Below are 15,326 nucleotides of genomic sequence, written 5' to 3' on the forward strand. Positions count from 1 at the left end.
CAAGTTTGAATTTTGTGACTCGTTTTTTGCTGCATTTAGAGTTATTCTAATGAGTCTTTTAAGAGTCCTTGACAGCAGTTAATTTTTTTTTCGGTATCTTTTCCTTTTATGTACCGTCAACTGCGATCTAGAAAGACAACCAAGTTTATCAGTACTTGGGCATACCGATCCAACACTCTTCATACCAGCACTCTATCTCGACAAGCAACACCTGTTCACCATGATTTTGACGTTATTGTTATTGGGGGAGGGCACGCAGGTACAGAAGCTTGTGCTGCTGCTGCTCGGTCAGGTGCAAGAACATTGTTATTGACACAAAATAAAGATACAATCGGTACAGTAATCACTTAGCCAAGATTGGATACTGATGTTCGTAGGTGAAATGTCCTGTAACCCTTCTTTTGGGGGTGTAGGCAAAGGTGTTTTAGTCCGAGAAATTGATGCGCTTGATGGCGTATGTGGTCGTATTTCAGGTAAGATGATTTGATATGACCATTCTGTTTATAAACACACACAAATACAATAGATCTTGCTGGCATTCAATTTAAAGTGTTAAATAAATCCAAAGGACCTGCAGTTTATGTAAGAACAGAAAAAAAAAGGGGTCATTATCTCACTCAAATAAAAAGGGACCTCGAGCTCAAATTGATCGGAAGCTATACAAGAGACATCTGCAAGAATACCTTGCTCATTACCCTAATTTGACGATTCAATCAGGCAGTGTATCTGATTTAGTTTTAAATGATGGTATGACTGAACAAGAACATCAACATATGTTACAAAAAGGAGCCTCACAACTTGTCAAGGGTGTCAAACTAGGTATTTAACAAGTGCTATTAAATGGATCAATTCAACAGTATACATAGAGAATGGTCAAATTATTCGAGCACCCAATGTAGTCATTACCACAGGCACATTTTTAGGAGGAGAGATCCATTTAGGTTAGGTAGATGCCTATAGAATAAGCGTATACTCATTGTATATGTACAGGTTTAAAAGTATGGCCTGCAGGAAGAATTGGTGAAAATCCCTCTATTGGACTATCCAACTCATTAAGATCCGCTGGATTCAAATTGGCTCGCTTAAAGACAGGTAAAAACCAATAGTTGTTTTGATGGAAAACTTATTCTCTTTCTTTACATAAGGCACACCTGCAAGATTAGATGGAAAAACAATCAACTATGATGGTCTTGTAGTTCAAGAAGGTGATAATCCACCTTCACCTTTCTCTTATTTAAATACAACAGTCCCTCATGCAGTAAGTATATCCATATATATATATATATATATATATGTATTTTACTTATAGATGGATAGGATCATCAAATCTTATGTCATCAAACACGTACCAATGATAGAGTTCATAAATACATAGAAGACCATTTTGATCAAAGCATTCATATCAGAGAAACGGTCAAAGGGCCTCGTTATTGCCCTTCATTAGAATCCAAAATTAAGCGCTTTAGAACAAAAGAAGCACACAATATTTGGTTAGAACCAGAAGGCCTTGATACAGACGTCGTCTATCCGAATGGTATCTCAAACACAATGCCTGAAGATGTTCAACTTAACTTTCTGAGAATGATTCAAGGCCTAGAAAATGTGGATATGCTCAAGCCAGGTAAAAAAAAAAAAAAAAAAAAAAAAAAAAATAGACGACCTGATGATTAACGTTTGTATCTTGAAGCCTATGGTGTAGAATACGATCATATTGATCCCAGAGAATTGAAATCTACATTGGAAACAAAACGTATTAGCGGTTTATTCTTGGCTGGTCAGATCAATGGTACAACAGGATATGAAGAGGCAGCAGCCCAAGGTATTATGGCTGGTATCAATGCAGGTTTACACGCTCAAGGGAAACCAGCTTTTGTTCTTGACCGATCTGATGCTTACATTGGTGTCTTGATTGATGATTTAATTACAAAAGGTGTGGAAGAGCCTTACCGAGTATTTACTGCACGCTCTGAGTATCGACTGCTTTTACGTGCTGACAATGCAGATACAAGACTTACTAGAAAAGGTAATCCTCAATAAGCATAATCTTTCTCATCTTTTCTTTTCTTTAGGACATCAAGCAGGTGTCATTAATCAAAATAGATGGGAACACTATCAAACAGCTTCAAACGCACTTGAATCAGCTATAGAAGCACTCCAGAATACCAAAATGTCTGCCAAACGTTGGTCAGAACATGGCCTTAGTCCTGCTACAAGATCCGTGACTGAAGCCATTAATGATAATGGTATTTTGAGAAGGTGAGTTTGGTTTTAAATGTTGATGTTTCCAGATGGTTTACCTTTATGCGTAGTGGTTTGGATTTACTGACTTGGCCAAATATAACATTGGATCACTTTCATGAGCTGATACCTGAAATCAAAGACTTGTGTCCTACACTCAAAGAGCGTATTATGATTGAAGGTAGCTTGTCTTTATTGAATACTATCTCTTTATTGATATCATGTCTAGGACGTTATAAGCCATTTTTGAAGCGACAAGAACAGGAAGTGTTGGCCTTGAAAAGAGATGAACATTTAGCTCTTGATATCAACTTGGATTATTTACGGTAAGTACCAGTCAATACATAGAACTTGCTTAATAATGAGCATGATAGGATGGATCAACTCTCTAATGAAGTTCGACAAAAGTTGGCTACTGTGCGTCCTGAAACACTTGTATGTACTTTATATAACGTTGTCAGCATCAAACTAACAGTCATTTAGGGTGCTGCAAAGCGAATTGAAGGCATGACACCTGCCGCTATGGTAGTTTTGATGAAATATGCAAAGCGCACTTTTAACAAAAAGATACTTGTAGACTAGGAATGCATATAATGATTCCATATTTAAATAGACAAAAGCAATTTCCATTTTACCCTTTAGAAAAAGAAAATAAAGACTTTATTTACTTTATTTGAGGGCCTTAACTATTGCTCAACTCAAAAGAAACAGAAAAAAAGCTTGGTGAAAAACACATTTAGGTGTCATGAGTACATAGTTGTCAAAGGAATTGAACTTAGACATGCACTGAATCGAAATAAAAATTAGCCCAGTTTTTTTTTTTTGTCATTCGAGCTCAACAACAAAGGTATCATGATCCAAGAATCCTTTAGTATGCCAAGATGATACTTGATGCGCTCAGTTTTTTGTTGATAGTTTGTTGAAATGTTTATTCTAAGATAATATAAGTAGAAGAACATCAGTACTTGGCAATACAGCCTTTGGCATCAATCACAGCTTGGTATTAGTTGGTCATATTGTGTAGTAGTATGAATGTAATGAGTTGAAGTAATTGTGCAATTGAAAAAATTATTCAATCACCATTTCATGTTTGTGTCAATGTTTTACATATACTGTTTTATATCTGTTACTAATGTATCTCCCTTTTGTTCTCTGCTCTTTCTTACAACTTAATGTAAGTGATTATTCATGCATCTTATGCTCTGCTTAATTTCTAGAATTTAATTTTTGCTTTAATTTTCACAATAAGTATAACTTGGCGCTATAACTATCAGTAGTTAAAAAGCGGTGGTCCCTAAGAAACTTGCTTTTTTTTAGGGAGAAAATACATTTTTATTGCTCTTCCCTATTGCTTTCATTTGAATATCAACTAACAAAGACAATGTTACAATTCCTCCCAGATATGTATCACTAATCTATTATTCCACTTTTGAGTAAAAGATGGCATAACTCGGCGCCTACAGACCTCAACGTAGGCGTCTATGCACCAACATTGGTGTAATGCTCCAGAAGTATCTGATTGATTAATTTAGACAATAATCTGTGCCTCTGAACTTTGGAGATTTTTTCTTCTAAACTGTACATCTATAAAAAGATGTACAAGTGTACAGTCCCAACCAGCAAGGCTGATGTAAAGATTGTCTTTGCTTTGGGTAACTTTGCCTGGTTACTCAAGGTAAGTCAATAATTTTAGGATTTAGACTAAAAAGCAATTGTATGTAGGGCTTTCTGGAGAAAGCCTTGAACACAGTAAGAAAAATGAAGGAAGAGCACGAGAGCTCTGAGATTGAAAGAATGCTCTGTTCCAAAGAAAGTCGTACTCCTCTTTCAAAAATGACGAACGACGAAATCAAGAAACCAATCAAGAGGGTAGGCTTTGGTGCCTTGCTTCCGGATGACAAAGAAGAAGCAGACAGTTTTTATGACGTTGTAAAATAAACTTGCTGTTGTACCAAAAAGATTGTTGGTTGTTGTGAGCCTATGTTTATGTTTCTTGACGCTAGAACAAAAAAGGTATTGGTTGTAAGCTGGTTACTTGTTAATATAGATCAATAAAAGCAGGTAGGCCAACGCCTTTAAAAAAGTGCAACTGAAGGCCTGCATTACTAGCACAATTGTAGGCAGTCGGCAAATCTAAATATACATGTGTACACATTTATATGCCTATTAGGCGTACTTCTCATATCAACTTTAAAGTTGTCCGATCGAAACGGAAATGGAGTTTAAAAGCTTTAATGCGAATTTGCCTTTCTCTCTCTTTTTCTTTCGTGTACTTGTTTAAGAAAACAATATGTTGGAGTCACTTGTGGCCAATATCTTAAACAGGTTTCTGAAGAACTATGTGTCTAACTTGAACTATGATCAGCTAAAGATTGGCATGTGGAAAGGTATACAAAAAAAAATAAGAGTGTTTCAGGTTTAAACTTTATTACAGGAGAAGTAAACCTTCGAGACTTGAAACTAAGAAGGGATGCTCTTGATAAACTCGACCTTCCTATCAATGTATCAGAAGGTAGAAAATGAATAAAAAGAAAAAAAGATAGCATGTTAATATGCTCTTGTTAGGCTATTTGGGTCAATTAACACTTATCATTCCTTGGTCCAACTTGAGAAACGAACCTGTCAAGGTGATAATTGACCATGTATACTTGCTGGCAGAGCCTAAAAACGAAGCAACCGTAAGTAAATCTTGATTATCCTACTTGCATTCTCACTCTTGACAGGTTACGGTTGAAGAAGAGGAAGAGCGTGCTCAGGAATTGAAACGCCGAAGATTATCGACTGTTGAAATGCTTGAATCACCAGAAGCACAACATCAGTCCAAAGAGACCAGCAAAGGTGGTGATGGATTTTTAGCTCAACTTACTACTAAAATAGTAGACAATCTTCAGTTTGTGATGAAGAATATTCATATTCGATATGAAGACAAGATTTCTGATCCAGGTCATCCTTTTGCAGCAGGTATTACACTCAAGGAATTAAGCGCTTTATCTACAGACGATACATGGACGCCCAAGTTTATTAGCGATCCTACCAGTACAATTAACAAGGCAAGAAAGGGTTTATAGACTGATATGATTACTAAACCATGTATAGCTTGCTACTCTTGAATCATTGTCTGTTTATTGGAATACAGACAGTAGATCCCTTGCAGGCATGCATCATGAAGAAGCAGCACAAGTCTTTACAGATTTGGTAATTACCTTGTACGTGCATTGGTTATTTATTATTATTGTCTAGATTCCTACATCTTCTAATTCACCCAAGGAACATCAATATATTTTGAAGCCTGTTTCTGGTACAGGAAAAGTAAGCAAAGACATTCTATTTCAATTTAACTCAAGTATATTCCACAATAGATTAAACTAAACAAGAATATGGGTGGAGATATACCCAAGACAGATGTTACTTTATTATTTGATGAACTTGCTTTTGGTTTAGACGACCATCAATACCGAGATACTATCCTGATGATTGATCTCTTTCATGCTAATCTAAAAAAGAGAAAGGTAGTTTAGCCAGCACTTGATGAAGGTCTAATTTTAATCTCTATAGTATTTGAAATTCCATCCAGGAAAGGGAAAGACAGCTAAATCTCATCCTAAAGAATTCTTCAAGTTTGCCGGTAATGCTGTTTTATCTGAGATACATGAAAAGAAATACAAATGGAGTTGGGATCATTTCAAGACACGACGAGACCAGCGATTGCAGTATGTAGAGTGTTATGTGGCAGACAAAATGAAACAAGCAACAGAAGAGCAGACACAAGCATTGGCGCAATTAGAGCGTATACTGTCTTTTGAAGACATTCGGTTTTATAGAAGCCTTGCAAAATCAAAAATTCGAAGAGAAAGAATCAGAATTGACAAGGAAAATGAAAAAAAGAAGGCTGAAAATGCTAAAGTAGGATGGTGGGGTTGGTTGAGCGGTGCCTCATCTACGAACAAAGAAGGAGAGACCAGTGAGGATGATGATACAGATTCTATTCATATGACTGAAGAACAAAAGAAAGAGCTTTATAATGCGATTGAATATGTTGAAGACAAGGCTAGTATTGCTTCTGCTGTGGATGTTCCTAAAGACGTAAGTATTCCTTTGTTGATAAAACAATGTCTTAACAATGATTTATAAAGACTATTCGATTTGCACTCAAAACGAAACTGAATCGAGGTTCTTTTACATTGAAACAAAATGTCAAGAAACCAGACGAGACAAACCTTGTTTCTGTTGTATTTGATACAGTCACTGTGGATGTGATTCAGTACATGGTGGATTCAATGAAAATCGATGCTGCATTGGGTGATTTACAACTCTTTGATGGGGCCACGAAAGACACGATGTATCCTCAACTTATTGGCGTTAAAAAGAAGAACAATCGACAGTAAGCATCTATCAAATAAGTACAGTTGTATGCTCACCTCATTTAGATCTTCTTTGCTTGATGTAGACAATAATCTAGCTGAGGCAGAAAGAAGACTTTCTGATGCAAGAATCAAGCTCCCTAAACCTCAAGATCCTTTCTTTTCTGTCGTGTTTGAAAAGAAGCCTCTCAGCAACAAGGCTGATAATGCCATTTCACTCAAAATGAGGCATTTGGAAATCATTTACAGTCCTGTCGTTATCGCTGGCATCATCAATTTCTTTAAACCTCCAAGTTCAAAAATGGAGAGTGTAAATGCATTGATTGTTGCTGCAGGCGATACATTTGAAGATCTTAAGCTTCAGACAAGAGCCGGTTTGGAATTTGCTCTTGAGACACATACCACACTCGAATTAGATGTCGATATGGATGCCCCCATCATTATTATTCCTGAAAGGCAAGTTGTACGATTTGGTCCCTTGATGTGTTGCTAACTATACTCTAGTTTGACAAGCCAAGATTCTCCTGTGATGATTGTAGATGCAGGTCATATTAACGTAGACAGTCAACTCGCTGACAAAGAGGTGATCCATGATATCAAGAGCAAAGATATCACAAAATACAACAAACAAGACATCAAGACGTTGGAAGATTTGATGTATGACAAGTTCAATTTACAACTGAGTCAAACCAAAGTATTGATTGGCAGCAATACAAAAGAGTGTCTATGGCAACTACACGGACATCCTCCTCGTCATGGTGTCGATGCTCGATTTATTGAGCGCATTGACATGGACTTCTTGATTGAGTTATGTATATTGCCTGGAAAGACAGAGTTCACCAAGATCAAAGTATCAGGTCAACTTCCTTTGCTTTCAGTCAACTTGTCCGATAGTAAATATAAGGTTTTGATGAAAATCATTGATTTTGTGATCCCCAAGACAGAAGAAGGTTCTACACCTAAAAAACCTCAATTTGGACCAGCAAACAGTAATGTTATTACCGAACGCTTTTGGGGCTCACAGAATCAAGATATTCTGTTGCTTGATTCAGACAGTGATCGTGCCTCTGTGCATAGTCAATTGGCTTCGCCTACTGCATCTCAGGGAGGGGTCAGTATCTCAGCATCCGATGTGGAGCAGTTCAAGTTGAATTTCCAAGTTGATAAAGTATTGGCACTGGTACATGAAACATCACCTCAGGATCCTACTCAAGAGACACTTTTGTGTGAGGTGTTGCTTGAAAACTTTGAGCTTGCTGTGGTAACAAGACCTGACGATCTTATTGTTGATGTATCTTTGAAGGCTTTAAGCGTGAAAGACATGACGGAACACGAAGGCGATTTCCATCATTTAGTCATTTCTGGTATCATTGACAGAAAACAAACAGTAGGCCATTCAGGTGAAAAGAAACTTGTAAATGTAAGATACATCAAAGCGTCCAAACAACACCCCCAGTTTGAAGAACTTTATGAAAGATATGATCAAACAGTGGACGTGGCATTGTCTACTTTGACGGTGGTTGTGACTAGAAAATCCATTTTGAGAATTTACAATTGGATCATGAACACTTTTACAGGACCACCATCATCATCATCTACGTCTATTGAGACTGGTAAAGAAGTCTATGAGGGGGATGTGTTTTATGATGACTATCTGAATACTGAACAACAGCCATCAGCATTGGATCATCAAACGCAAAATAAGCTAAAGACAGCCATCATTAAGCCAGACACGGACGTCAAAACGGACAATAACAACCGAATGAAAGTAGCTATTCATATGGACAGTGTCAATTTGATCTTAAATAATGAAGGACAACGTTTGGGTACAGTCGAATTAAGATTTGGTGAACTTTTGATTTTGCTTGAACCAACAACGATTGAAGTCAATGGCAAGTTTGGCAACTTTACCCTGTCTGATGATACCCAAATATTAAGTCAAAGCAGTGCATCAGTTCAAGGCACAACGTCTCTTGTGCCAGATACATACATTATCAGTATTGTTGGTGATGAATTAGCTGATTTCACTTACAAGACATATGACAGTAACTCTTCTAAGTTTCCTGGGTACAATCAAAAGTTTGTCCTTCATATGGGTGCTATTCAAATACTTGTTACTGACTCTGTGAAACCAACGCTCAATTTCCTACAGGAGTTCTTGGAGATGAAGACGGTGTACGATGCTGCTCGAAACTCTGCTATCGAAACTGCTCAACAATATCAAGAAGTAAGCAGCCGATTCCACTTCGATATCAAGGTCAAGAGTCCTGTTGTAATCTTCCCAGTAGGCGATAACAAAAAGACAGATGCTTTGATTGCTCATCTTGGTGAAATCAGAGCCAAGAACAAATTCTCTACTGTCTTGCAGAGAGACTTGAGCCATATTCCAAACTCTGTTTCTGTCCCTATGACGCAAATCAGTTTTGGTCTTTACGACATTAGTTTAAGGTCTTCGACTGTTGTACATAACGTATCTGGAGAGTCTACCAAGCATGTTTTGCCTATCATTGACGACCTCAATATTGTATTTCATATCCAAAGTCCTGAGAATCCCAAAGAATCCGTATGTCCTGATACTCAGATTGAAGGCAACATTTCAGATGTTCGTATGGCACTGACTGAAAAACAATACAAATCATTGCTAAAAACATGGAACTTTATTCAAACCAATTTCCTTACCACTGAACTAAAAGAAGAAGAAGAACAACAAGAAAATGAGATGGTCGAAAGTATCTTGACAGACAAAAAAGCACTGACGAGCTCATCCCGCTCGCATGTGTCTGAAGAAACTTCAGACATAGTTAGTATAGCCAGCTTAGATGCCAAAATCACATTGGACTTGGTGATCAAGTTAAATACGGTTTATCTTGAAGTATTAACTGGCAAAGATGAAGATATTGACAATAGGGATCAACATATGCTTTCGAGATTGGCCTTTAATGATATTTCACTCAAACTACAAAATATGTCAAATGAGACCATGTTGATGGAAGTCAATATGCAATCCATCAGTTTTGCAGATACCAGAGCTGAATCGAAATCAAAGTTCAAGGAAATTCTTCCTGCCAATACACTTGACGGCCCTCAATTTCAGTTCAAGATGTGGTCCTTTAAGCATGAAGGTATACCTGTGATAGATATGTATATCACAGTCGATAGCCCCAAGATTGTATTGTCTTTAGACTATCTGTTCTTACTTAAGGATTTCTTCATGAGTCCTTTTGTTGTGATTGAACCTACTGAAGCACAGAAATACGCACAATCACATAGCAGAAGCATGAACAACAAACAAGCAGAAATTAAACAACAAAAGCAAAACCAAGCGCCACCTACTGAAATGCATTTCAATGTGAATGTGGTTGACCTTCAAGTACTTTGTCTTGCAAGTCCTGAAAGAGAATCGTCTGAAGCTGTGATTCTCTCCTTTAACCAATTGACAGTGGTTCAAAAGAAAGACCTTGAAGTCAACCTGAATGGTATTCGTATGGTCTTGTGTCGTATGGATAATGTAGAAGAATCTACTATGCATTTTGTTGAAGAGTTTAGTATGACTTTGGGTATTGTCAATGCAGCCACAGGTTCTGTGCATAACCTGACATCCATAACACTTCATGTTCAGCATATCGTTCTTCGATTGTCTTATCAAGATCTCATGTTGATTACAACCATTACAAACAAGGTGATGGCACTTATGGGAGCATCCAATAACAACACGGCTCCAAAACCCTCAATAACAGACAATGATGCTTCCGAAATAGACGTTCTTCCCCAAATGCTGTCTTGGAAGAAGAGACAAACAATCAAAACACGCCTTTGTCCGAATCATCAGGCCATGGTGCTTTGTCAGTTAAGCCAAAGGGTATTGAGCCATTTATTGTCATGTCAAAAGAATCTGTAGGTATTTCTGTAAGCCATCATATATATTCACTGCTATTTTTAGTTGACTGCTTCTTTTGAAGGGTTGCAAATCATTTTGATTGAAGATTTGCATGATTTACCCTTTGTCGATGTTAATGTAAATCCTTTTACAGTGAATGCATCAGACTGGTCAAGAGCTATGATGGCTAATGTTGATTTTTACTTGAAGGCCAATAATTTTAACTTTAAAAACTCACATTGGGAACCTATTATTGAACCATGGAACCTTTGTATCAAAGTCTCTCAAGACTCAACTGACAAGTCAACTCATGTTGCATTACAATCCAAAGACGTACTTCAATTCAACATTACACATAATTTCCTTGAAAGCCTTTTGGCTATCTCAGAAACACTTTCTGATATCAAGGTATGTGATCATCTTGCTTTTCATTTACTAACTTGTTCAAATAGCCTTTAGCCGAGACTGCTCAGGTTCAAGTCAAGCCTTATTTAATCAGAAACTTCACTGGCTATGACTTGAGTTTCTGGAACATGTCTGATGATGCAGAAAATATAAATAATAACATTCACAAGCTAGCACACGGTGAGTCTGTATCTTGGACCTTCCGTGATTGGAAGAAACGTAGAGAGGTAAAAAAAAAAAAACGCAAATCAACAAACGTAGCTAATAGACATGTTAGAGAATCAATCTTGGAAAGAATTTGTTTGGCCTACAAGTAAACCAGTTTGATTGGGAGAGTATCCTTCATGTGCCTGTGGATAAAGAAGGCGAATTTGTCTATCGATTGCTACCTACTGTAAAAGGTGTTGATCATCGTCTGATTGTCGATATTCACTTGGAAAATCATATCAAATATGTCACTTTTAGAAGTGGCCTTATACTGGAAAATACTTGTTCTGATGTGATTCAACTAGCTGTTGTAAACAAAGACCGTCAAATGCAGTCCGACATTATCACTTTGAGTGCTGGAGAGATCTATCATGTGCCTATTGCACTTGCCTATGGCTATTGGGTTGTAGTCAGACCCTCTAATCAATACGAATGGAGCAAACAAATGTTAATATGGTCTGATGTCTTGCTTCCTAGGTCATTCAAATCCGTTCAATGTTCCTCTCTAGACAATGCAATGGCATCCTACAATTATCAGATCAATGCTGTGTTTGACAGAACCAACCCTCTTGTAAAGCGATATCCTATGATGAAAATCCAAGTATGTCCTTCCGTTCAGGTTGAAAACTTGCTACCTTTTGATTTTGATTTGACCTTGATTGAAGAAACTACAGGTGAAAAAGTAGCTGCCTTTGTTGGAAAAGGAAAAACAGCCCATTTGTACACTATCAAGAATGATGCCACTATTATGATTCAACTCGATTTGAAGTCAGATCGATACAATGGAAGTGAAACAACCATTATCAGGACTACACCCAATTACTCAGCTATAGGTGAAGCCTTGGTGATTCGAGACCATAACAATGTACCTACGAACCTTCGAATGAACATTACTCGATCCACAAACACAACAGACAGTTTAAGTATTAGTATCTTTGCTCCTTATCTGATCTTAAACAAATCTGGGTTACCTATTAGTCTTCGACAACGTCAAAACTATCGTCAAAACAATGCCACTGTCGAAAACATTCCTGCTTATAAAGAAGGACAAGTGATTGTGCCTACTATTTTCTCTTATCCTGAATTCAATCATCATAACCGTGCTCAAATCTCAATCAATGAATCCAAATGGAGTGATCCTATCAGTTTCGAAGCTGTAGGTAACAGTCAAGATGTCACTTTACTCTCAAAATCTGATACTTATGCAAGACATGCTGGTATCAAAGTAGAAGAAGGTGTGGGTATTTTGCGTCTTACAAAGATCGTGACCATCACACCTCGCTACATTCTAAAAAACAATACTGGCCTTAAGCTTAACTTGTGTGAATTTGGAGCAGACGAAACAATCACAATAGATCCAGAACAAAAACTTGCCCTTTATCAAACCACCAAATCACACGTTCGATGGCTTTGTATTAAACTTCAAGAACTTCAAGACCATTGGTCATCACCTTTTGATATTCATGAAATTGGTAAAATCTTTGTCAAACTGGACAAGGGAAATGGCACCATACCTTATCTGATCAGAGTATCCACCCATATCAAAGAATCAAGTATCTATGTCACATTTAGTCAAGACGAAGACTGGCCTTACTATATTGTCAACAAATCTAGCGTCGATATTCGCTTCAGACAAGAAAACATTCACCCAGAAGACTATGACTTGAAAGATCGTCAAAAGAAAGCTTTCCAAGAACCTCGTTTGTTCACTTTATCACCTGGAGAAAAGCACAAGTATTCTTGGGATATCCCCATTGCTAAAGAAAAACGACTTGAATTGCTTGTCGGTAATCGTCATCGTAGTATCAACTTTCAAGCCATTGGTGCACAGGTACCTTTCCGTTACATGAAGCAACGTGATGGTCCTGTTGGTAGCAATACACTTTCCATTGATATTATTGCAGATGATTCTGCTTTGGTTTTACTATTGACTGATTTTGATCTTTCAAGAAGTTTGTATCGTCCCAAGTCTTCAGGTACCTCTACATTGGCTTCAACCTCTAGAGAAGGAAGTGTGCGTGATTCGTTTGAGACAATCAATATCCAACATATTATCAATTATGTGTTCGAGTTTAATTTGGCTGGTTTTGGTATCTCAGTGATTAATCGACATGCTCAGGTACACAACAATTGAATCTGTTTATTAAACTAACCCTCTCTTGTTAAAGGAATTGGCTTATGCAACTATGAAAGGATTAGATTTCAAATACACTGATTCCAATATGTATCAATCCATTCGGTTGAGTCTTCAATGGCTACAGGTAACGACATAAAATGAAATGATAATACTAAATCTGCTTATCAGATTGATAATCAACTGTATGGTTCTACTTATCCTATTTTGTGCTATCCAACAACGCTTCCTAAAGTGTCTCATGAACTCTCAACCCATCCCACTCTTCATGTCGCGTTGGATAAAGTCAAAGATGACAGTAAGCATAAGAAATACACTGTGTCATATAATCTTATTTTTTTCTTTTCTTTTGTAGGGCATGGTGTTTTATACTTTAAGCTTTTTTCAGTTCTTCTTCAAGAAATGTCGTTTGAAATCGATGAAGACTTTTTATATGCCTTATTAGATTTTGCACAATTAGATATGAAATTGAAGCGTACTGAAGATGAGTAAGTCATTCAACAAGCCATTATAGACACTAACATTCCATACAAGAACCAATATGTTTATCATGAAGATTGAAGAGCCTGTCGTTGAAAAAGAAGAAGCTCTTTACTATTTCGAGGAATTTTGTATTCAGCCCATGAGATTAAATCTGTCTTTTGTAAGGACAGACAATGTGGATGCAACAAACTCAAAGTAAGTGAACAACACCCCCATATTTTTCAACTAACTCACTGGTTCTAGTGCATCTACTGGAAGTTCTCCTATGGGCTATGTGTTCAATGTCTTTACCATGACACTTGGTAACATCAACGTAAGTTTGTTTGGATGTATATGTTTGATACTCATCTTATGTTACTAAGGATGCTCCTGTCAAATTAAATGCATTGATTGTCGACAATCTTCGAGCAAGTTCAGAAGATCTTACTGCTCGCATCATGCTCCATTACAAAGACCAGATTGTTTATCAGATTCATCGGGTACTGGGCAGTATTGATATTCTTGGTAATCCTGTAGGTCTCTTCAATACCCTTAGTTCTGGTTTTGGCGAATTGTTTTATGAGCCATATCAAGGTTTTATTATGAGTGATAGACCTCAAGATTTGGGTATTGGTATAGCCAAGGTAAGTTCAAAAAAAAAGTGGGCGCCTTCCTTAATGGATCATATAGGGCGTAGGAGGATTCATGAAAAAGAGTGTGTTTGGTATTACCGATAGTATGAGTCGATTTACTGGAAGTTTGGGTAAAGGTATTTCTGCCGCCACCATGGATAAAAAATTCCAAGACAGACGTCGTATGAACATGACAAGAAATAAACCTACGCATGCTATTTATGGTGTCACGCAAGGTGTAGGTTACTTTGGTACTAGTGTAGCAAGTGGTGTTGCTGGTCTTGTGGTAAAGTAGTATACGCTTCATTTATGTCAAACTCACTTTCACTTGAAACAGAAACGTCCTATTGAAGGCGCAGAATCTGGCGGTGTTGTAGGATTCGTTGGAGGTGTCGGCAAAGGTCTTGTTGGGTAAGATAGATTTCCTATATAAAAAGAAAACTAACATGATGTAGTGCATTTACAAAACCTGTCGTTGGCTTTTTGGACATGGCTAGTAATATTACAGCAGGTATTCGTGAGACAACCACTGTCTTTGAAGGAGGTGATTTAAAGCGTGAGCGACTTCCCCGTTTTACAGGCAGAGATGGCATTGTTACTGTAAGTAGCTTCCTTGTCTTCATTTTATCTCATTATCCTTTTAGTCTTATTCACAAAGAGAAGCCCTGGGTCAAATGTGGCTCAAGGAATTGGAAAGTGGTAAATTTTTCCACGAAACCTATATTGCTCATAGCATTGTTGACAATGATGAAACGATTGCTATCTTGACATACACTCGTATTCTCATCGTTCGTTCAGACAATTTGAAATTGGATTATGCTATTCCTTTAGACACTGTTGAGTCCGTTAATTCTGGACCCGATGGTGTTTGTTTGCGTCTGAAGAAGGTAACTCGCGTACTCTGTATTGAAGAACAAACCAGTCGAGAATGGTTTGCAAAAATCATTCAAGAAACCTTAGCACAAAGAAAAGAAGAAAGTGAAAGACAATAAACGATGACAATGATATAT

The 15,326-nt window shown here is 37.3% G+C and overlaps 3 protein-coding genes across 3 annotated transcripts; all 3 read left to right on the forward strand.

Annotated features, from left to right (window-relative positions):
• Positions 1-108: 108 nt before the first annotated feature.
• On the forward strand, positions 109-2,820 carry B0P05DRAFT_465971 (glucose inhibited division protein A-domain-containing protein; the record flags this gene model as incomplete). Its single annotated transcript, XM_051574302.1, has 15 exons — positions 109-334; positions 378-473; positions 527-582; positions 630-800; positions 869-941; positions 991-1,092; positions 1,146-1,258; positions 1,318-1,621; positions 1,688-2,023; positions 2,070-2,201; positions 2,229-2,256; positions 2,310-2,419; positions 2,468-2,564; positions 2,613-2,673; positions 2,722-2,820. 15 exons carry the CDS (start codon positions 109-111, stop codon positions 2,818-2,820), a joined length of 2,004 nt encoding a protein of 667 aa, XP_051437159.1.
• A 766-nt stretch (positions 2,821-3,586) lies between these two features.
• Positions 3,587-4,176, forward strand: B0P05DRAFT_506535 (uncharacterized protein; the record flags this gene model as incomplete). Its single annotated transcript, XM_051575540.1, has 2 exons — positions 3,587-3,913; positions 3,961-4,176. Exons 1-2 carry the CDS (start codon positions 3,833-3,835, stop codon positions 4,174-4,176), a joined length of 297 nt encoding a protein of 98 aa, XP_051437160.1. The 5' UTR covers positions 3,587-3,832.
• Positions 4,177-4,528: 352 nt separating this feature from the next.
• On the forward strand, positions 4,529-15,308 carry B0P05DRAFT_569943 (uncharacterized protein; the record flags this gene model as incomplete). The annotated part of the gene is made up of 24 exons (XM_051581280.1): positions 4,529-4,625; positions 4,673-4,750; positions 4,804-4,916; positions 4,962-5,298; positions 5,375-5,433; positions 5,479-5,547; positions 5,598-5,747; positions 5,794-6,321; positions 6,372-6,619; positions 6,666-7,082; positions 7,104-10,458; positions 10,540-10,884; positions 10,929-11,108; positions 11,159-13,207; positions 13,257-13,349; positions 13,394-13,520; positions 13,578-13,710; positions 13,757-13,900; positions 13,949-14,018; positions 14,068-14,328; positions 14,375-14,602; positions 14,654-14,727; positions 14,772-14,916; positions 14,961-15,308. The coding sequence occupies 24 exons, from the start codon at positions 4,529-4,531 to the stop codon at positions 15,306-15,308; spliced, it is 9,648 nt and encodes a 3,215-aa protein (XP_051437161.1).
• Between the last annotated feature and the right edge of the window lie 18 nt (positions 15,309-15,326).

The sequence above is a fragment of the Gilbertella persicaria genome, assembly GCF_025201335.1.
Source record: "Gilbertella persicaria strain CBS 190.32 chromosome Unknown B0P05scaffold_10, whole genome shotgun sequence".
Taxonomy (NCBI): Eukaryota; Fungi; Mucoromycota; class Mucoromycetes; order Mucorales; family Choanephoraceae; genus Gilbertella; species Gilbertella persicaria.